This window comes from Erpetoichthys calabaricus, chromosome 18 (assembly GCF_900747795.2).
Source record: "Erpetoichthys calabaricus chromosome 18, fErpCal1.3, whole genome shotgun sequence".
NCBI lineage: Eukaryota > Metazoa > Chordata > Cladistia > Polypteriformes > Polypteridae > Erpetoichthys > Erpetoichthys calabaricus.
This window is the reverse complement of record NC_041411.2, coordinates 7,925,522-7,948,442: the sequence shown is the minus strand read 5'-3', so window position 1 is coordinate 7,948,442 and position 22,921 is coordinate 7,925,522. Positions and strand designations below refer to the sequence as shown.

The window sequence follows — 22,921 nt, the reverse complement described above, 5'->3', positions numbered from 1 at the left end:
TTTATATACAGTATTTTTTAATGTAATGAAAAATGTTAAATGATAACATACAAAAAAAAAAAAAACTCCTCATGGCTAGAATGAAATAAATTGGGTTAATAAGTTTTTTTATTGCATATACATGGTTGATCTTCAGTGATTTCTAAGAACTGAATTACTGATTGACTTGCACATTTCATATTACACTTGAGGCACTGAAGTGAAGAGAGTTTTGGTGGACTGCAAACATGAGGCATATGGTACGAGTCTCTTTTTAATTATTCTCAATTATCAGCTAACTGAATAATACATTCAATATGTTGTTTGCTCCCTCATGTTGTTAACGAACTGTGGTAAATGTGTAGATTAAATAGTAGTACAAATAATTATTTGTACATTGTAGTTCAGTCAACATATGATTATATTTGTGCAATGCGCCTTTATAATCCCTCACTGCGACTTTAACTGCCAAATCAGATGTTTTCTTTATTTTTATTCATTCTGGTGTAGAAGGGTTTTTGTTCGTCATAATATACTATAATTTGTTTCTTGTGCTTCTGTAAAAAAAAACAAATATCCACCAGGGACAAATGAAGTTCTGTCTATCAATATTTTAAGATTGTATTCTTTGGATTAAAAGTAAATTGATCGTATTTTCGCAGAATAAATACAATAATTTCACGCTGTAGCGTTCCGAATTCTCCTTGTCTGTCGAATTTCTCAGTGAATATTTCTGTGGTTCAAAGATATGTACTGTATATTATAGGGGAGGCATGTGACAAAATATACTAGACGGCAGTGAGCGTAAGTGCACAGAGGAGTGTGATTTTTGGTGAGCTGTGTGGAGTTTCTGTGGATCTTTATCAGTTGGTTTGAAATACCTCGATACACACTCGAGCACATCCACAAGCTCCGACTAATGGGCACAGGTGGCGCTGCTCTGTCGTGCATTACTGCGGCGGCGTCCAATTTCAGTGCCACGGGCATCGAAAGCAGGGGTAGATACTCTCATTGGAGGCCGGTTGGAAAATGGATATCCGCATTCCAGAAATATAAAGCCGCGACTATTTATGAATACAGTGCCGGTCCAAAGACGTGCGTCATATTCGCACCCCGAGTTCTAACAATGCAACGAGGTCTCTTTTTATAAGTGGTGTACTCAGATATGGAGAGCTTCGCACGTTCTAAAGCACGATGGAAGACATTGAAGATAACTGGACGGACGACATACCGAATTCAGAGGTACAGGGGAAAAGACCGAGGATGTACGCTTCCTACTTTTAACATAATTTTTCAAACATTATTTTTTTTTGGGTGTATTGTATGTTTGCTGGAATGTCTATATGTAGGAATATTTACGTTAAAGTCCAAAATAGTGGAAGATAGAGGCTTCGCTTGAATTATGTACAGTACCAGTAATAATCAGTGCAACTCTATTTCATTTCTCAGTCTCAGTCTCCCTCGCTTAGTGTTTCCTCCCTAATATACTTATGTGTCATCCCTAGGCGGTGCTATGACGTCACTGTTAAAGATGCGGCTATTTTCTTTAACCCTTTCATTGCCACTGCTCAAGATCTATGGCGACCTTTTGTAATTTTTTTATCAAGTATTGTCTATTAATTGAATTCTTAAACATCCGTATACATAGTAATGTAGTATATATACTTTAAAAGGTCTATGACCAAAGTAAGTATTCCTGCTTAAAATGCACTATATGCTTGACGTTCCTTTCGAAAACAACATACACTGATTTATCCGTAAATCCTTAACAATACTTGCACCTCTGATGTGTTTATAAAGTTACACTTTAATATGTACAAGATTAACATGTTCTTCCGGCATATTGAGGACATAAGACCATAAAAATCTTGAAAAATTAGAGGAGACCATTCACTTCGTCAAGCTTGTTTGTTTAGCTAATAGCTAACCTACCCCAATTTCTGTATCTATCTATATACTTGTTGTGAAAGGTTTCTGCTTCAATTCTATGTCTCAGTGGTTTGTTCCAGAGTTCCACAACACTTGTGTAAAGAAGTGTTTCTAGCTTCCGTCTTAAGAGCACTTCCCTTGAATTTCCACTAATGTCCTTGATGATTCATCCCTAAACTGAAAGAATTCTTTTGGATCTACTTTATGAATTCCTTTGAGGATTTTGAAGACTTGGATTAAGTCCCCTCGCCGTCTCCACGGCTTCAGACTAAGCAGGTTTAAGTCCCTGAGTCTTTCAGAATAAATGTACTGTACTTGGGTCCCATGATGCACCTGGCTGCTGCTCTCTGCACAGCTTCAAGTGCTGCTATGCCTTTCTCAGAGCACAGGGACCAGAACTGCACACAGGCCTCCAGATGTGGTCTCACTAGTTTATTATGTAGTCTAAGAATAACATAGCTCAATTTATTTTCTGCTGTTTTTGCCGTATAACCTAACATTTTGCCTTTAAATTTCTTCAGCACATAGAAGTTTTTGTCCACATAAACCTCTAAATCCTTTTCAGCGTTTGCTTCCTGTAGTACATCGTCTCCCATCTTCTACTGATAATTATCATTCATGTTGCCTGTACAGATCTTTTGATTTCTTTTGGCCAATTCCAGCTCAGTGTCTGCTATTCCTCCAGTTTTCCTCCAATATTTGTGCCCTTTACCAACAGTAATATACACTATTTCAAAAGTGGCCTATATCCAAAAATGAAATGAAAGTAAAGCTTTTTACATGCATCATAATGGTGTTATTCTCACTCTACACTTAGTAACCTCAGTGTATTGGCAAACTGCTTTATATGTATAAATGGGGTCTCCCAGTATTTTAAATGAGTTTGATTTTTTTTAAATATACAATTATAAAAACTAACAAGTGCATATATTTTTTGCAAAATTTAGCTTTTGCTTTGTAAACCTTTATTTACTTGGTGTTTCTATACTTAATATTCCAGTACATGATAACATAAGTGTGATACCCACATACTGTGTATATGTGTGTGTTAACACTCAATAAACCTGGAGACTGGGCCACTCAAATATCAACTCAGAGGTGCCTGGAAGTTTTATTTTTACTCCTTTCATCTTCACAAATATTAAATTCTCCCTCTTTATATGTCTGTCCCTAATTAGTGCAGTAGCTTTCTTTTATATGCAATAAATAGCCATGATCAGCCTGTCTGGCAGAATTTGGTTACTTGTGGTCACTGTAAGGCAAAATACCCCCATGTCTTTTCTATCCCATTTTATTTTCTTTCAGAGTTAAATCACTAGAAAAGTCAGATTTCTGTCTCTCAATGTTGAGCCTCCTCTGGTTGAAGTGCCCCCCTGGTTCGTTCAGAGCCCTTCCTGAGACAGCCTAACCTAAATCCAACCTGCAAAAGGTGCTATAATGTCCGAAGTGTAAGAACCGGTGACTGTTTAAGAAATAATTAACCACTTCTCTTGGCCTTTCTGAGTCTATCTCTCTCTTTATACTTTATATCTCTCATGCACTTGAATGACCTTGTTATGAATGTTGAGAAAAGCCAAGCAAAATGACACCTTTTATTGGCTAACTAAAAAGATTACAATATGCAACTCAGGCCCCTTCTTCAGGCAAGATGTAAAGAAGAAGAATGTGAAGAAGGTGCCTGAGTTGCCTCGAAAGCTTGCATATTGTAATCTTTTTAGTTACCCAATAAAAGGTGTCATTTTGCTTGGCTTTTCTCAACATTCATAATGGCTAACACGGTACAACACCCTAGTACTAAGGTCATTTGTTTAAAGTCTAGATTAAAAAAGGCACATTTCTTAAAAAACGACATTTTAACCAACAAGAATTAATGTATGGAACAGCAGCTCACGTAGCAAGCTGTTTCTCATCCTCAATGTTAGAAGCAAGTCAAGTCAAGAGTATTTATTCTCATTTCATCCATATACAGTAGTACAGCATACAGTGAAACGAAACAACATTCCTCCAGGACCATGGTGCTACATAAAACACAGGACAACGAAGAATCCACGACACATAACATAAAGACACATACTATATAACATGGCGCATGTGAGTCAAATGTGCAAACATGTGCAACATTGCAGAACAGAACACATACGAGATATCACTCCGGTCCATGAGTGTTCAGGAGTCTGACTGCTTGGGGGAAGAAACTGTGGCACATTCTGGTGGTGAGGGCCCGAATGCTTCAGTACCTTTTTCCCAATTGCAGGAGTGTAAACAGTAAATGTGAGGGGTGTGTTGGATCATTCACAATGCTGGTGGCTTTGTGGATGCAGCGTGTGGTATAAATGTCCATGATGGAGGGAAGAGAGACACCGACGATCTTCTCAGCCGTCTTCACTATCTGTTGTAGGGCTTTGCGATCCCTGACCATGCAATTTCCAAACCAGACAGTGATGCAGTTGCTCAGGATGCTCTCTATGGTTCCTCTGTAGGATGTTGTTAGAGTAGCTGGTGGAAGATGGGCTTTCCTCAGCCTATGCAGAAAGTAGAGCTGCTGGGCTTTCTTGGCTGAAGAGCTGGTGTTGTGGGACCAGGTGAGGTTCTCTGGCAGGTGGACACCCAGGAATTTGGTGCTGTTGATGACCTCCACAGTTGAGCCATCAATGTTCAGTGGCAGATGGTCACTCTTAGTCTTCCTAAAGTCAACAATCTTCTCCTTTGTTTTGTCTACATTCAGAGACAGGTTTTCACCATTCAAGTGAAATTCCAAAGGTAGTGATTAAGTCTGTTTTTTGCACATGTTTTTATTTGTTGCATAAATCTAACTCTAGATCAACTTCTTCTTTGTTTAACAGTTTCAAGGTAAAATCCTCATCTTTATCATCTTTGCGGCAGGAATTGGTGGGACATTCCAGTACGGCTACAACCTTTCAACTATCAATGCACCAACCACTGTAAGACAAAATAATCCTGTTCTCTTAATGTGTATCATGACTCAAATAGACAGTGAGATAACAAACGATCATTGAAGTGCCTTATTACTCTATATTTCCCTCTTGCAGTTTTACAGAAGGAAACCCCTTTTATTCATGGCTCTGTGTAAATTTGAATGAAATAAAGTTTCTTTTTTTTTTTTTGTTTAAACGTTTAGTGAACTTTTTAACAGACTGTTCATCCATCCTTGTGGACTAGGAGAGTATATTATGGTATCAGCATGTTTCTGTATCACCATAAATTTACCTTCAATCTTTACTGCCAATGATAAATTTTCTGACTTCTGTCTCATTTTTTTAAACAAATCCCTTATGTGTTTACACACATCTTGGTAAATATTTGTAATGTATGTCTCATGTGCTTTACAGTCTTGTAAAGTATACATTATGTAAATAATACAAGGCTAGAAGATAAGATATTTCAATACTTGCAAGCATTACACATTTTATATTTTTCATTTGGCTTTAATTATTGGTATAGCTTATTTCTTTAATAACAGGTTATATACATGTTTTACATTTTGTATAGTATATGGTCTACAACAGGTGTGGGCAATGTCGGTCCTGGAGAGCCGCAGTGGCTGCAGGTTTTTGTTCCAACCCAATTTCTTAATGAGAAGTCAATTACTGCTGATGAAACACTTATTGCTTAAGTGACATTGTGATATTTCATTTTAGTGGTCTTGCTTGTTAAGGTCCCCCCCCCCCCCCCCCAATTGCTTATTTCAATCTTAAACAGCTGAACTCACTGTTTTAATAGCTCCTTATTAGTAATAAGATGTAAATGACAAAACAGCCAATAGTTCTCCATCTAGCTTGTTTCCATTTACATTCAGACTGAAAATTATCCATTTTAGGCTTCAAATCATTTGAATGATATCCTTGGAAAGGAAAAAATCTACAATATAAGAGCCTTACATTGCAGACTAACAAGCCATAAAAATAATTAATGTCAGACATTGGCAAGTATTGGTTTCTAATTAAACAATTGGGTTGGAATGAAAACCTGCACCCACTATGGCTCTCCAGGACTGACATTGCCCACCCCTGGTCTACAACTATGCGGCAACCTATTCTGCTATAAGGGATGTTTGGGTAGTCCTGCCTGTTTGTTGTATTTTTATTTCTTTGGTGCATATATTGTATAAGTAAACAGATTTGTATCCCAATCGTAAAAATAACTGATTTGTTAAAATGATTTACTGTATTATTTATAGTAGCATGGTGGCCCAGCTCTCTGGGTGTGAATCCTGCACCTGGTCATTGTCTATGTGGAGTTTTCATGTTCTCATGTCTGTATTGGTTTTACTTCAAGTCTTCCCACATCCCAGAGTTATTCTGATTAGGCTCATGGGTAATTCTAAACTGGTCCTTTTTGAGTGCGAGTGTTTAAATGAGTGAAATTTGTGATGGACTAGTGGCCTATCTCCCATGGCTTCTTGCCATGTGCCCAGTGCTGCTGGGATATGCTTATAAACAGGATTTATTTTTGGTTTCAGCTTGGAGTGGGCTCCGTTGTGTTGTAGGGCTGAAGTACAGTATGTTATTATTCAAAATTATTATCAAGTATGTTATAATATTAGTCAGGAGTGCTAAGACTGCTGTACCAATCCCATGGTATTGCAGTACTTGAACTGCTCAGCTTCCTGTAGGTTAGCACCATTGCAGTGAGTCCAGTATTTCCATTTGTACACCTATTCCCATACCTGTGGTAGTAAGAGAGAGTAAGAAAGCTGAATTGAATTAAATAATAATTCTTCGCATTTATATTGCGTTTTTTCTCACTACTCAAAGCGCTCAGCCATTGCAGGTTAAGGGCCCAACAGAGCAGAGTCCCTACTGGCATTTACGGGAATCGAACCGGCAACCTTCCGACTGCCAGTTCAGATCCCTATCCTCAGAGCCACCACTCTGAATGATTTTCCATGCTTAATTTGTCTTTCTCTTTTTGTGACAGTATATTCAGACATTTATTAATGAAACGTGGCTTGAGCGCTGGGGCACTCCACTGGAAAGCAACTTGATTCTGATCATTTGGTCCTTCATTGTGTCAATATATTCCTTGGGAGGTCTTTTAGGCGCACTGATTGCTGGGCCAATGGCAGTTCAGTTTGGAAGGTAGGTATGCTTGTATCCAGGACAATAATGAAGCGTAAACATAAGACCCAGACGTGTGAGTACAGCACACTCTAAAGAAACACTTTTGCATTTGCCAAGGCGATTGTAATTTATGATTCTGCACTAAAGTAGAGGAAGACTGTGCTTTAAGCAGGTTTGAGAATGTTGTGTCATGTAAAGTAGAACAAATGGAATGAAGCCAGATGGCCGAGTTAAATACTGTTTATAAGTGGCAAACCAAAAAAATGTTTTCTGCTCTTCACTATTAAATTGTCCTCTGTAATGTTTTTGGACAGCATGGTGATGCAGTGGTTAGCAGTGCTGCCTCACACCTCTTGCATCATGGTTTCAGTCTTAGTCTAGTGACTTTTCTGTGCAGTATGCACAGTCACCCTGCTCTGTACAGGTTTTATCCTCTGGCTGCATGCTAGGCTAATAGCCAGATAAGCTGTCCTGCTGGATTTCTTTGTGAATGTGCCTTGTGATGGACAGGCGCCTCCACCCAGGGTTTGTTCAAGTCTTGTGAATAGTGTTGTTGTGACCATCTGTGAATTGATTCAGTAAATTAGAAAATGAATGGGTGGATGAATGGATGTTAATTTTGTTCAAAATATGTTTACCTTTATCCAAGATAAAGTGCTGTGCTGTTTTTACTAAATTAAGCATTATTTGAACCTGGAAATCCCTGTATTATGTTCATGTCGTAGTAGTAGTATTCTTTATGTCACCATGTTAGTCCATAATGAAGAAATAAAGCTGATCACTTCTCAAAATACATTTGACTTTCTTGTTTTGTATATTTCAGGAAAAAATCACTCCTAGTCAACAACGTGTTTATAATCATTTCAGCTTCACTGGTGATTATGAGCAAGGAAGCCCAATCATTTGAAATGATTATGATTTCCCGACTCTTTGGTGGAATCAATGCAGGTACTGTACGAGACAGGCATCCCATTTTTGTATCCCAAATCGGGTGTCTCATGACTAAACTTACCCATGATCCATTCTTGAATATTTGTGCATGATTTGAAAACGATGCTTTTAAAGTATAGATGTTCTGCGCAGAAAATTAAATTGTCTTAATCTATGAGGTTGAATCTTTTCATAACTGGAAAAATGTTGATTTTTTTGTACTATAATTATTTGTCATTACTTAATCATCTCACTTTCTGAGTTACTTATTGATATTAAATGTTTAATTTTTATTGATTTGGAATCTTATTTTAAAACCCATTTTTCCCCATTTAGGTGTTGGTATGAATATTCAGCCCATGTATCTGGGTGAAAGTGCACCAATGAAGCTGCGTGGTGCTGCAGCTTTGTCTTCTGCTCCATTTGCTGCTTTAGGCATCTTGTTAGGACAGATCATTGGGCTTAGGTAAAAGATCGTTATCTTCATGCATATCCTTCAGTGCCATTCTGCAAAAGAAATTAAAAAACATGTTCTGTCTAGCATGTAAACATTTACTGGAGAATAGGTCTTGAAAAACTAGCTTAAGATGCAAGGATATTCGGATCGTCCTATTTCTGCTCTCTCAGCATTTACTATTTTAATTCACTTTATTCAATACATAGATAGATAGATAGATAGATAGATAGATAGATAGATAGATAGATAGATAGATAGATAGATAGATAGATAGATAGATAGATAGATAGATAGATACTTTATTAATCCCAATGGGAAATTCACATAAAAAAGTGATCAATAAATAAAAATAGAAAAATAAAAGTAGAAAAGTACACATACACATACAGTCATACACGGAGCTGCTGAAAAGGCTGCCACTCTCGGCGGCGCCGGATGTACAATATGGAATAAGGACCATTGTAAAGGTTAATTTATTGTTAACATATTTTCTGGATTTTTAGGAAGCTGTTAGTATGATTTAATAAATGAAGAATCTCTTTTATGTGTGGAATATTATGCAAATATGTCATGGCTTTTACAGAGACTAATTAATATACTGTGCGTATAACAATGCATAAAAAGATCTTCTGTTTAATTTATTATATCAAGTGTTTATCTATAAGTTACAAATCATAAGTATTTTTACTTGGAATCACTCTATGAGTGATTGGTACCGAATTGGCAAACATTTTACTTTGTAGTTCAACACGTTATCCACCACATTATTCTGGATTTAATTTCCGGAGGACATCACTGCTTGCTCTTTAATAGAAAATAAAGTGCGTGTCATTTGAAAATAATTTTACTCATTTTTTTCTGTTAGATTGAAATGAACGCTATGCATGTTAGTTTTAAGGTAGAACACGTCCTGTGAATTTCCCCTTGGGAGTAATAAAGTATCTATCTATCTATCTATCTATCTATCTATCTATCTATCTATCTATCTATCTATCTATCTATCTATCTATCTATCTATCTATCTATCTATCTATCTATCTATCTATCTATCTATCATATAGTGCCTTTCACATCTATCTATCTATCTATCTATCTATCTATCTATCTATCTATCTATCTATCTATCTATCTATCTATCTATCTATCTATCTATCTATCTATCTATCTATCTATCTATCTATCTATCTATCTAAGAAAATCACTGCAGATTTGCTACATTTGTACTCATTTATTTTTTCTCTGTTTCAGGGAGATCCTAGGAAGTGAAGCCTGTTGGCCTTTCCTGCTTTCTAGTAATGTAATTCCAGCTTTGCTTCAGCTTGCCACATTGCCTTGGCTACCTGAAAGTCCTCGTTACCTTCTCATTGACAAGGGTGACAAACGCTCATGCAGAAAAGGTGAGATTAAGACAAACATCCATTTTACAGTAACCACTTCCAGCATATTCAAATTCTATAATGCAAGCCCCACTAGCTATCTTCATTTTGTAGAATACGGTAGAACAAGAAACCGTCATATTCTTATGCCTACTTAATCCAATGCAAGGTCATGAAGGGCCAGAGCCTACACTGGGAGCTTTAGAGGCATTGCAGGAAGCAAATGTGGGTTGTCCATTCATAACAGAGTCTAGTCTCACAAAAGTGCAAATTTCAAGAAGTAATCTAACACACACATTTTTTGGAATATAGAAGATAAACCCACGTAGACATGGAAGGAAAGGGCCTACTCTGAACAGACAGGTACAGGCTTTAGACCAACGATCATTGAAGCAGTAGTGCTAACAACTGCACAAAAAGAAGGACATACAGTGAGCAGAATATTTTAACTTTGAGTTAAAAAATTGGGGTTAACTGCAGCTTTTAATTTCCTTAGCTAGTTTCTTGAGGTTAAGTCATCAATAACTCTAACTTGCATGTCTCTGTGATGAAGAAGCGTCAGGGCCTATAGTAATTGTAAACAGACTGTAGAAAATGAAATGCATCTGCCCAATGCATTAGGTGGCAGGGTGCCAAATGCAATTTAATGATCCTTCTTACTGCCCACTAGTGCACTGCAGAACTTCTTTTCCATTTTTCCATGTCTCTCACCACCCTCTAATGCCTTTCTTATGTTACTGCCTTGATTACTTGGTTGTGATTATAGCAGTTATTGTCAGTGGAGTCTTTAAGTGGGTGATTTCTATCTGACTCCTACCCAAAACTCTTCGTCATTACCTGCATTTCCAAACGCGTTGGGTCGTCATCCACACCAGTTATACTGTAAGTGATGAATATTCAAGTAATTGTGGCATGAGTGGAAATTTGCTTTTCACAGATATAGTCCCACTGGGCAATTATGAGAAGAGCAAGCAGATAATGGCATGCAATATTTAAAGATGGCAAGGAATTACCCTAAAGAAATTCTGCCAGCGGGCGGCACGGTGGCGCAGTGGTAGTGCTGCTGCCTCGCAGTTAGGAGACCCGGGTTCGCTTCCCGGGTCCTCCCTGCGTGGAGTATGCATGTTCTCCCCGTGTCTGCGTGGGTTTCCTCCGGGCGCTCCGGTGTCCTCCCACAGTCCAAAGACATGCAGGTTTGGTGGATTGGCGATTCTAAATTGGCCTTAGTGTGTGCTTGGTGTGTTTGTGTGTGTCCTGCGGTGGGTTGGCACCCTGCCCGGGATTGGTTCCTGCCTTGTGCCCTGTGTTGGCTGGGATTGGCTCCAGCAGACCTCTGTGACCCTGTGTTCGGATTCAGCGGGTTGGAAAATGGATGGATGAATTCTGCCAATGGTTGTGTGAAGTGAAAATTGCATGTGATGGTTAAATACTGTATTTCCTTTGTTTTCTGATTTTGGCAAACTCATATTCTTTCTGTAGCCCTACAGATGCTGAGAGGTACAAATGACATAGACAAGGAGATGGAAGAGATGCAACAAGAGCAGGCTGCTATTACAGTAGAGCGGGCTAAGAGGCCATGGGAGCTGTTCAGAGACCGCACCGTTCGCTATCAGCTCATTACAGTGATTGTGATCAGCAGTGCCATGCAGCTCTGTGGCAATGATTCTGTGAGTTGCTCTAATAAAGTGATGGTGGGAGCACATTTTGATTTTCTTATACTAGAGCTTTGTTTGATGTCCCTCTACACCCATAACAATGACACAGAACATCCAAACCAAAACATGCAGGTAGGGATGAATAAAATATGAAACGAGAGCAAACAGTAATAAAGAAACAAGACAGAAGAGAACCAAAATCATGCTTTCTTTCTAGGCTTTCATTACACTGCCTATTGTCTTTTCTGGTGGGATGGCCTCTCCATTGTACTTTATTTCACCTCTGATTTCTCTGGCTCTCCTTCTACTGCTGCTGAGCGTCAAGTGATCTTACTTCCTGGCCCTAAAGTCAATATTCCAATGGCTGAGGTAAACTTAAAACCTCATGCCATGATTCATTTTTGGGCTAAGCCCCCTTGAGTCATTAAATGGATTAAGTGTGCTTTATATAATTTCTATATTTGGTTGCTTGTTCACAGCAGTTCGTACAAGGTGGTTGGAGACTTTCACCTTCCAGTTTGACTGTCTCTTTCCATTTGTTAACCTGAAGAAGATGTACTTGCCTTCTGCTGTTCCTCCGTAACATGAGGACTATGTCAGGGGGTAAGAGCATTCTCCATGTGGATTAGTTTGTCTAGCCTCTTGTATCTTGGTGGAATATTGCATGTTTCCTTCCATGGTGCCTTGACCCAACTCCCTTATGGTTGCTCTTGCAAGATACCATCCTACATTCACAGGGCCTGCCATTTCTTGTTTGTTGACAATGACATAAAGAATAACTTTACATATACTTGCTAGTATGTATTTTCATTTCTCTTGTATACTCTTGTTAGGCCACATCCAACTCCCAGCAGCGTCACACTCTCTAAACCTGCTATGCGAATTTGCTTGTCACTAACATTTATTGTTAACAACAAGCTTTTAAATTTCCATTCTGATTTTTATTTTTGTATTTTTTTTTTGTTTTGTTTCTTTGTTTAATCTTTAATGGTTACGTGTTCTTCCCCTTAAAAGTTGCTCACTCATAACTCTGCAGGCATTATTTGCTGCTGGAAAAGTTGCATGACTATATGGCCAGTTATATGGATGCATTCATGCGTAATCCATCCTGATAGCTTAATCTTTTTAAATTACCATTGTATGTGCAGGGACAACAGTAACTCTAAGTGTTTCATGAATAAACTCACAATTTTTCTTATTTTGCATGACATACAGTATTTTTGATAGTGTCATTAAAAAGCTAGGCAAAGGACAGTAAGAATGATGATTAAAACTCTTGCTTTGTCGATTGTTTTTTTTAGTTTATAAGATTTGAGAAATAAGTTGAACATTTGTTTTTCAGATGTACTTCTATGCATCCTATGTATTCCAGGAAGCAGGAATACCCGGCGACAAGATTCAGTATTACATCTTGATTACTGGAGGCTGTGAGCTCTTAATGGCAGTCACTGCGGTAAGAGCTTTAAGCTGATCCCTTAACCTGAGCTCCTTTATATTCATGCTAAATATTATATATTGTTCTAAAACTATATATTCACTCATAACAAGCAAATAATTCATATTCTCAAACTTTCTTAAACCAGTTTTTATTTGTAGAAATACTTTTACTTCTTCTTTCGGCTGCTTCCGTTAGGGGTTGCCACAGCGGATCATCTTCTTCCATATCTTTCTGTCCTTGTCATCTTGCTCTGTTACACCCATCACCTGCATGTCCTCTCTCACCACATCCATAAACCTTCACTTAGGCCTTCCTCTTCTCCTCTTGCCTGGCAGCTCTATCCTTAGCATCCTTCTCCCAATATACCCAGCATCTCTCCTCTGCACATGTCCAAACCAACACAATCTCGCCTCTCTGACTTTGCCTCTCAACCGTCCAACTTGAGCTGTCCCTCTAATGTCCTCATTTCTAATCCTGTCCATCCTCGTCACACCCAATGCAAATCTTAGCATCTTTAACTGTGCCACCTCCAGCTCTGTCTCCTGCTTTCTGGTCAGTGCCACCGTCTCCAGCCCATATAACATAGCTGGTCTCACTACCGTCCTGTAGACCTTCCCTTTCACTCTTGCTGATACCCGTCTGTCACAAATTACTCCTGACACTCTTCTCCACCCATTCCACCCTGCCTGCACTCTCGTCTTCACCTCTCTTCCACAATCCCCATTACTCTGTACTGTTGATCCCAAGTATTTAATCTCATCCACCTTCACCCATCTCTACTCCCTGCATCCTCACCATTCCACTGACCTCCCTCTCATTTACACACATGTACTCTGTCTTGTTCCTGCTGACCTTCATTCCTCTCCTCTCTAGAGCATATCTCCACCTCTCCAGGGTCTCCTCAACCTGCTCCCTACTATCGCTACAGATCACAATGTCATCAGCAAACATCATAGTCCACGGGGACTCCTGTCTAATCTCGTCTGTCAACCTGTCCATCACCATTGCAAATAAGAAAGGGCTCAGAGCCGATCCCTGATGTAATCCCACCTCTGTCACTCCTACCACAGACCTCACCACTGTCACACTTCCCTCGTACATATCCTGTACAACTCTTATGTACTTCTCTGCCACTCTTGACTTCCTCATACAATACCACAGCTCCTCTCTTGTCACCCTGTCATATGCTTTCTCCAGGTCCACAAAGACGCAATGCAATTCCTTCTGGTCTTCTCTAATCTTCTCCATCAACATCCTCAGAGCAAACATCGCATCTGTGGTGCTCTTTCTTGGCATGAAACCATACTGCTGCTCACTAATCATCACATCACTTCTTAACCGAGCTTCCGCTACTCTTTCCCATAACTTCATGCTGTGGCTCATCAATTATATCCCCCTGTAGTTACTGCAGTCCTGCACATCCCCCTTATTCTTAAATATCGGCACCAGTACACTTCTTCTCCACTCCTCAGGCATCCTCTCACTTTCCAAGATTCCATTAAACAATCTGGTTAAAAAACTCCACTGCCATCTCTCCTAAACACCTCCATGCTTCCACAGTTATCATCAGGATCAAAGGCTTTTCCATTTTTCATCCTCTTCATAGCTGTCCTTACTTCCTCCTTGCTAATCCGTTGCACTTCCTGATTCACTATCTCCACATCACCCAACCTCTTCTCTCTCTCGTTCTCTTCATTCATAAGCCTCTCAAAGTACTCTCTCCATCTGCTTAACACACTCTCCTCACTTGTGAGTACGTTTCCATCTTTATTCTTTATCACCCTAACCTGCTGCTCATCTTTCCCAGCTCGGCCCCTCTCTTTAGCCCACCGGTCCTTTTCTCCCTCCTTACTGTCCAGACTCTCATACAGCTCCTCATACAACCTTTTCTTTAGCCTTCGCCACCTCTCTCTTCACCTTGTGCCTTATCTCCTTGTACTCATCTACTTTCTGCATCTCTCTGACTATCTCACTTCTTCTTTGCCATCCTCTTCCTCTGTATACTCTCCTGTATTTCCTCATTCCACCCCCAGGTTTCCTTTTCCTCCTTCCTCTTTTACTGTTGGTTAGAAATTTATGCAAATACAAAAACATGAAGAGTGTAAAAGTTGTGACTAGTGCACAACTGTTTTTTGTGATTCAGGCTTGGCACTACCTGAGACTATGTACCATTTGCCTCCAATAAAGTCCTTCAGTGTCTGTGTATTAGAGCCTGAGAAACAAGCATAATGGACAACTTACCTGCACTTCAGAAAATGTGAGCAAAAAAAGCAACAAGGTTAAAGAGTGATTTTTTATTCTTCTTCCATACCTTGTGGAACATGGCCCAGACACAGACAGGCAGTTTTAAATCACCCAACACACGTTTATTCACAATCACTATTTACAAGGTGCACACACAACCCCAAAACTCCCCCAAAGTCCAGGCCTTTCACTAATGTCTTCCTCTCAGGTCCACCTCCACTCCTCTCCTCTCCTCTCCTCCCGAGCTCCGTCTCTCTTCCTCTCGACTCAAGCAAACAAATGGAGCACCTGGAGCACGTCCTTTTATCCCCACCTGGACGTGCTCCAGGTGCCTCCCGATAATCTTCCGCCGGCACTCCCAAGTGTAGCGGAAATACCAGCTGCGCACCTGGAAGCACTCCAGGTGTTTCTGGTCTTCTTCCACCCAGCACTTCCGGGTGTGGCAGAAGTGCTGAGGGCCAGGGCTCTTCAGGCATCTCGGCACCCCCTGGAGTTGACCATGGGCCCCTATAGGGTTGAGCTTCCATGCTCTGTTCCCATGGTCCCCATACCAACCAGGGCGGCTGCACCATCGTGGTCCAGAGTAGGCGTAATCCCTCTTCCGGTCCTTCCAGGCGTCCCGGCTGGGTACTGCCCCCAGCCGCTCACCACACATAGCTGACCTAATGTTGTCTGCTAGTAGATATGAAGAACACCACAGCTGGTCAAATAAGTGTCTTATTTTAGTGCAGATGGTGAAAGGGCTCCTGATTTTCTGTATTATTTTCTGTATCTCTTTTAGCAAAAAAAGCCTTGTGTGCCATTATAACCCTGTGAAAAATTGGTAATGCCCACCTTCTCCTATACTGTATTGGGGCAGTTGACACTAGGATAGGATCTGGCTTGTGACTCTGTAGTAAGGGGAGAAAATTCAAACAACAAGCAACTGGTTAAAAGAAAAATGAGCATTGGTGTTCTGTAATAAGAGCCGAAGTTTTGACTGTTTTCTGATTGTCTTTTGCTTTCTATTTTGCAATTAAATCTTTTTTTTTTTATAAATGCTGTGTTTACCATTAAGAAATAAAGGCTTCACGTTTAATTTTATTGTTCTTCCTCTTTCAGAACTTGTTTATTGAGAGACTGGGACGTCGTCTGCTGATGCTTTTAGGATATACTATGATGACAGTATGGGCAGTTATTTTTACAGTTGCTCTCTCACTCCAGGTGTGTGTTTCAAAGTTTCTGTCTGTAAGCCTTGTTGTGTATGTGAGATCTCTGCTTCACCTTTCAGTCAGGTCACCGGGACTATGAAAATATCCGTGCTATTTATGAAATTTCCACATAAAGAAAACTTCTTTTTCTGTGTATGTGGTTTTGATGTTATAATAGGCTATAATTCAACAATTAACCCAAACTTAACTTGTATAGGAATAATAATAGAGGGGTATAGGCAAGTATATACAATGAAGGGCAATAACAAACAACACAAAACATAAATCTAGAACAGTTTAGTTTGATCCTTACTTTTGTATGGAAAATGGCGCATAACTTATGAATTCTATTACCTAAATTCTTACCTAAAGAAGTACCCAGGGAACCTAATTTGTTTCCATATGAGTTTTAAAAGGCCTTAGTCCTAATTATGGTCTTACACTCATTTAAATCGATAAGTTCTCAGCTGCTTCTAAAGTTTCTAGTGCCTGCACAGTGACGGTGGCATTGAGTTCTTCACAGCTGGTCTGCACTGGTTAGCCCTCCACACACAGCTCTTCTGTGGTGTAAACTTCCCTAGTGAATTTAAAAAGAGAAACTTGTATCTTTCACAGAGGTTCTTACTTTTCAGTTACAGTAATACCAACAACCAGAATACATTAGCTAACTCTAACTACCAAGTTGCAGTCAATAATTCTTAGAATCAAAGTAGGTATACGTATGGTTTGTCTCTTGTTGATTGCACGTGTAGGCCGTGCTTTGTTCCAGTTCCTTCAGTTTTTGGCCTTCTCTGACACACATGGAAGGATTTTCCACATGCATTTTCTTTCTTGGTTCAGAAGCTATTCTCCTTTGCTTTGGTCACACCTTATGGATGCGGGCAGTACTGCAGTTTGTCTTCAAGGTTTCACACAAAGTGGGCCTTTTTTTCCTAGCATTGCTGCGCTGTCCATAATCAGTCAACTCCTGTCTTCACCAAGATGAATCTGTTGCTTTGCTTTACGTATGTTCTCTATATTCTGTGTGCACCTTATTTTTAGCAAGATCATACTTTGCATGGCACCCGCATCCAACTCTGTTACAGGTGGTCTTCCATTCTTACATTCCAACGATATGTTACTTTTTGAAGTACAATGGGTTATTATAGCCTTTCTTACAGTAACACCCTAGGCAACAGGGGCCTTGTTATAGAGTAGAAGTTATGGTCAAGAGCAAAGAGAGCTTGGATCTTGTGCTTGCAATGGATTGTAGAGGTAACAAGTGATGTTTTGCCATTAGTTTCTTGGGTGCACATAAGCCCAACATTTTGGTTGACAGTTGGTGAACAGCCCATCAGGGTTACCAATGGTTTAGTTATGGTTTTCTGTTTAGTGGTCAAGTGTTTAAAGGGTGCATCATGGAGACATCTCTGGATATCATTTCCCTGTGAGTGATCAGTCTTACCAGATGAGACCCAGAAACTACTGTATTCCACGGAGAGGAGAACTGACACTTGAGCTAAAGTTAAGAGGCTCTGACAGCCTCCTCTCAGGCAAAGAACTTGTGTCCCAAAGCAATACAAAGTGGGTAATTCTAGTCAGTCCTACAACTTGTATAGTATATATGTGTATATTTTCCGTGTGTAATTTATGTATCTATGTATATTCTTATATATTGCAGTCTTTTGTCATTTAGTTACTAATACTGGTTTATTTTTGCATTTTAAAGGACAAAGTCAGTTGGATGCCATATATGAGTATGGTGTGTATTTTTGCCTACATTTTAAGTTTTGGGATTGGACCAGGTAGGAGGACTATTCTTTAAGGAGATCTTGGTAGTAAGGGGATAATGAAATGAGTCCAAAATCTTCAAGAGACATCATTCTGCCATTTCTTTATTCCTTTTTTTTCTTTTAGCTGGAGTAACAGGAATCTTACCTACAGAGATTTTTGACCAGGCAGCTCGACCTGCAGCATATATGATTAGTGGCTCCCTGATCTGGTCAATGCTCTTTGTAATTGGAATGGGTTTCCCTTTTATTGTGGTAAGTGTGTTCTGATATATCTGATTGTCTCCTCTGAATGTGGAATAGGGCTTTTAATATGGGGTGTATAAGGGTGGCAGATCTTTTGAAGATTTCAAAAGGTGTACACAAGGAAAGCTAACTAAACCAAAGAGAAGCAAGCACAAATCAATAAAGAAAATGTTACTTTAGCCTGAAAAAAATGGTCTGAGACTAGTAATGAGGTTACAATCTAAATTACTGGTCCCCCACTGAGCAAAGTTTTTACTTTTATTGTGACCAGCCATGATATTTTTGTTAATCCAGCCAAATGGAAATTCTTTTAAATTTAAGTAGCAGGAAGAGTGTTAAGGCATAGACTTTGCAGTTCTTTTCAGAGATCTGTTGAACTACTTTTGTGCCTCAAATATCATTCTTTCTTCAATACTTTTAATTTACATAAGTATATAGTAATAATATATGCCCAATACATTTAACTTTATATATCTTAACTAAACAAAACAACCATTTTCTTCACCCTCTTTTACTTTGAACAAGCAGAACTGGATGCATGGTAGGTACAAAGATAACAGAACATCCATCCATCCATTATCCAACCTGCTATATCCTAACTACAGGGTCACGGGGGTCTGCTGGAGACAATCCCAGCCAACACAGGGTGCAAGGCAGGAACAAATCCCAGGCAGGGTGCCAGCCCACCACAGGGCACACATACACCAAGCACACACTAGGGATAATTTAGCTTTATCCTTTCTTTATTGAGCTTTTCAAATAAATAACATTTCAGAAGCTGAGGCAGGACACTTTGCACCTTATAGACAGATATCCATCCATCCATTATCCAACCCGCTATATCCTAACTACAATTTAGCACATTTTGCACTACTTTCCTGGTGCCTGTTGTTCTGTGTTTTTTGAGATTCATGGAGTTATTCAATGTGTATTAATCATTCAAAAATTATTCAGATTTATTTAAGATACTTAATTGGTCACTCGTATCTATTTCACTCTCCCAGATTGGCTTCTGCTAAAAACACTACATGTGTATTGTTAGTTTACATTCCCATCTAGAACTTCGGTAAGGTATGTTCTAGAAAAACAAGAACCCAAACTGGTAATATGGAAAGATATTAGACCTAGCAGACACCCAATTCAGATCCATTACTATTGTGCACAGGGATGCGGAGTCTGTACATAAAATGCTCTGACTCCAACTCCTCAATTTATGATACCTCTGCTCCGACTCCTCTGTTTGTAATCATCCATCCATTATCCAACCTGCTATATCCTTACTACAGGGGTCTGCTGGAGCCAATCCCAGCCAACACAGGGCGCAAGGCAGGAACAAACCCCCGGGCAGGATGCCAGCCCACTGCAGGGCACACACACACACACCAACGCACCTAACCTGCATGTCTTTGGACTGTGCGAGGAAACCGGAGCACCCAGAGGAAAGCCACGCAGACACGGGGAGAACATGCAAACTCCATGCAGGGAGGACCCGGAAAGCGAACCTGGGTCTCCTAACTGTGAGGCAGCAACGCTACCCACTGCGCCACCATGCCACCTAACAGAACATTTCTAGGCATATGAAGAAAAAAAAACACATTGTGCAACATTCAAGTAGCCAGTGAACCAAACAAACATGCATGTAATTAGAATGGTATTGGGAGCCAGAAAATGTGAACATGGTGAGAATGTGATGTAAACAATGACCGGGTCCCCGAAGTTGTAATAAGGCAGCACTACTAGTGTGCTGATATGGTAACATGAAGCGACAAGCTTAACTTAAATGTTTAAAATACTCTTCACTTTACATTAGATTAGATTAAATATGCTTTATTAATCCCCCAGTAAAAGTTCGAAATTCAACATGTTTTATTTATTAGTTCCATGAACCCTGAGATGAATGTCCATCCAACAACCCACTTAAAATTATTTCTTAATATTTATGCAGTGATCATTTGGGGACCCTGAGATCTTGTATTGGACTGAGCAAGTAAAGAAGATGAGATTATTTGGGGAGACGTGATTGTTGTAGTACTGGCAATCTGTATGGTGGGGTCCTCTCAACCTCAGTTTGGACTGCGATGTGAAAACAGTCATCAGATATTCGCATGAGTGAAGATGTCAAAACATCATAAACACATCCTGTCAGAGGAACTTCAAAAACAAGCTACACAGTCTATCAGTAGCTTTTTTAGACTTTGTCGCACCTACATGTCAGGAAAGGCTCAGCCTCAAGGCAACAGGATGATTGATTACGAGTGATGAATGTGTGAAACGTAACAAAATAATCTTCACTTTAAAACTGATGATTGCTTTCTCCTATCTTGCATTGCAGGGTGGCCTGGGAGTATTCTGCTACGTTCCGTTTGGCATTGTGTGCATTCTGGCTGCTGTTTTTGTTGCCTTTTTCCTACCTGAGACAAAGGGCAAGTCTCTATTGGAGATATCCCAAGAGTATAATGAACTCAATTTTAAAGGAAAGAAATCTCAAAACACTCACTATCAGCTGGGTGAGATGTCCATCTCTACCAAGTTATAGTATGCTCCTCAGAATTTTATACTCCAGGGGTATCGGGAGTATATATGCACTATATATCATTAGTTACATTTTTGTTTATAATCTCAAAAGATTTTTCAGGTTTTCCAATGGATGTTTTTTTTTTTCATTATTAAAATCCAACATAGAGACAGAATGTATAACCAAATGGACATAGTAGTAGGTTTCTACTGTATATCCAAGTATAGATGCTAATATATGCACATGTTGTATATAAAAACAAAAAATTATGGTACCGTTTAAGCAAGAATGACTGTATTTATTTAATCCGTACCTCCGTGATAGAAACTTTGTGCACTCTTTTGCATTGAAGCATTTCAGTTCCTAAACTAAACTTCTCCCTGTCCCTAGCAGCTAAGTTTATGAACATTTGGTGTAAACCAACGTGTAACAGAACTCTGTTTTTGAAATTTTACTAATGCTTAATATATGCCCCATTTTGTCATGCAACACATATCCGTTTTGATTCATCTCATATCCTTTGTATTATGTAATTGATGACCGACGTGGTAAACATTATGTTTCTTCAGTTCCTCAAGCCCCAAAATCTAGAAAAAAATGAAGGGTAACTCAAAAACATGGTGCATACTACATGTTCATATGATACTCGGTTACTGAATAATAACATGTTTGAAAGTTTTCTTCATCCATCCATCCATTATCCAACCCGCTATATCCTAACTACAGGGTCACGGGGGTCTGCTGGAGCCAATCCCAGCCAACACAGGGCACAAGGCAGGAAACAAACCCCGGGCAGGGTGCCAGCCCACCGCAGTAAAAATTTTCTTTTCTTTTTAAATCCCCCTGTATTTTATAAATTTTGTTATTTTACTGCAAGCACCTTTTGGCCAGGTGACCTTCATAGCCTGGTCAGGCTCAGTTTAAAGAAGCTAAATGGAACTGAAATGTGTGCTCTCGGCCCATAAAGCGAAAAGTGAAGGCAGCGTGACGGGCAAGAGAAGAGCAGGTGAAATGTTTGCTGTGGAATAAAAGCAATAACAGGGAGAGTTAGTTGATGAGATAATTGATCTGCTGCATTTGCAGTGAAAATTTAGCCTGTCCACACTCTGAACATTTTTGTTACTTCTGCTGGTACTTGTTGCCGGCTGGGAAATACAATCTAATGGAGAGAAGCAGGCGCATAAAATAAAAATCAGTGAATTAAACTGGAGACACAAATTTGCTTTAACAAAACTGGAAACTGCTTATTAAACTAGGCCATTTCCCATGTATGAGTTGTTAAAAAATATTTATCAGGATTAGTTAGAATTAAATTTATATCGTACTTTTCAGAATTACCACCAGCTCCAAAATTGCACTTTATGTGAAAGGTTATGTGGAGGGCTTATTCAGGACCTGTGACTCCATGTGGCAAGAATTCTGCCTCATTAGCTAACCTGGGTTGTTATCTGAATAATGCTTTCAATTTAAACACTTGACCAGACTGTGCCTAAGCACAGCACTTTGTACTTGATTGACTCTATACCTCTGTTCATGTGGTCTGAGCATGTTCTGGGCCTTTCTCATGGCATTGCATGCTGAGAAAATATTTGCTGTGAAACTTAAAATAAACAACCAGGTGTCTCTTGGTGGCTAAAACAAAATATATAGGCATTTGTGCACGCATGGACTACTGAGAAATTAAAATAGGTCATAAAAACATTAGATTAAATGTGAATTGTGTTAAAGTAAAGTCGTCAGACATGTTTTAGAAACAGCTGTAATATTTAAAGGCTGAGGTGCAATCTACCATATGTTAGTATCCTTATACAGCTTTTTATAAGAAAAATACATTTGTAAGGTCAATAGAAGGTTTTGTTTAATATATTGTATATTCAATATGATTTACTAGCAGAGAGCTCCTCAAACAATTCTTGTTTGGCATAAGGCACTTTGAATGCATTTACTTTTGTACATTATAAAGTTGCACTGTATACTGTAGTTTTATTGTTTAAATTATAATCTGCAAAATATGCAATTCAAACAATAAATATGCTACATATTTTTGGATATTGTTTTATTACACTTGTCTCATTTGTTTTCTTCTTTCCATTCTTACTATAGAATTTTTGC

The 22,921-nt window shown here is 39.2% G+C and overlaps 1 protein-coding gene across 1 annotated transcript; it reads left to right on the top strand.

The window, feature by feature from the left end:
• Positions 1 to 883: 883 nt before the first annotated feature.
• On the top strand, positions 884 to 22,858 carry slc2a11a (solute carrier family 2 member 11a). The gene is made up of 12 exons (XM_028824041.2): positions 884 to 1,221; positions 4,752 to 4,850; positions 6,847 to 7,007; positions 7,813 to 7,937; positions 8,256 to 8,385; positions 9,625 to 9,773; positions 11,232 to 11,419; positions 12,750 to 12,860; positions 16,191 to 16,292; positions 17,988 to 18,063; positions 18,176 to 18,303; positions 20,627 to 22,858. The coding sequence occupies exons 1-12, from the start codon at positions 1,174 to 1,176 to the stop codon at positions 20,828 to 20,830; spliced, it is 1,521 nt and encodes a 506-aa protein (XP_028679874.2). The 5' UTR covers positions 884 to 1,173; the 3' UTR covers positions 20,831 to 22,858.
• The last annotated feature ends 63 nt before the right edge of the window (positions 22,859 to 22,921 follow it).

What these genes read in the sequence shown, in the direction of transcription:
- slc2a11a (XM_028824041.2), top strand. Translation starts at nt 1,174, where the DNA reads ATGGAAGACATTGAAGATAACTGGACGGACGACATACCGAATTCAGAG. An exon ending in CTATCAATGCACCAACCACT is followed by an intron (nt 4,851 to 6,846) that starts GTAAGACAAAAT and finishes TTTTTGTGACAG; the next exon opens with TATATTCAGACATTTATTAA. An exon ending in TGGGTTTCCCTTTTATTGTG is followed by an intron (nt 18,304 to 20,626) that starts GTAAGTGTGTTC and finishes CTTGCATTGCAG; the next exon opens with GGTGGCCTGGGAGTATTCTG.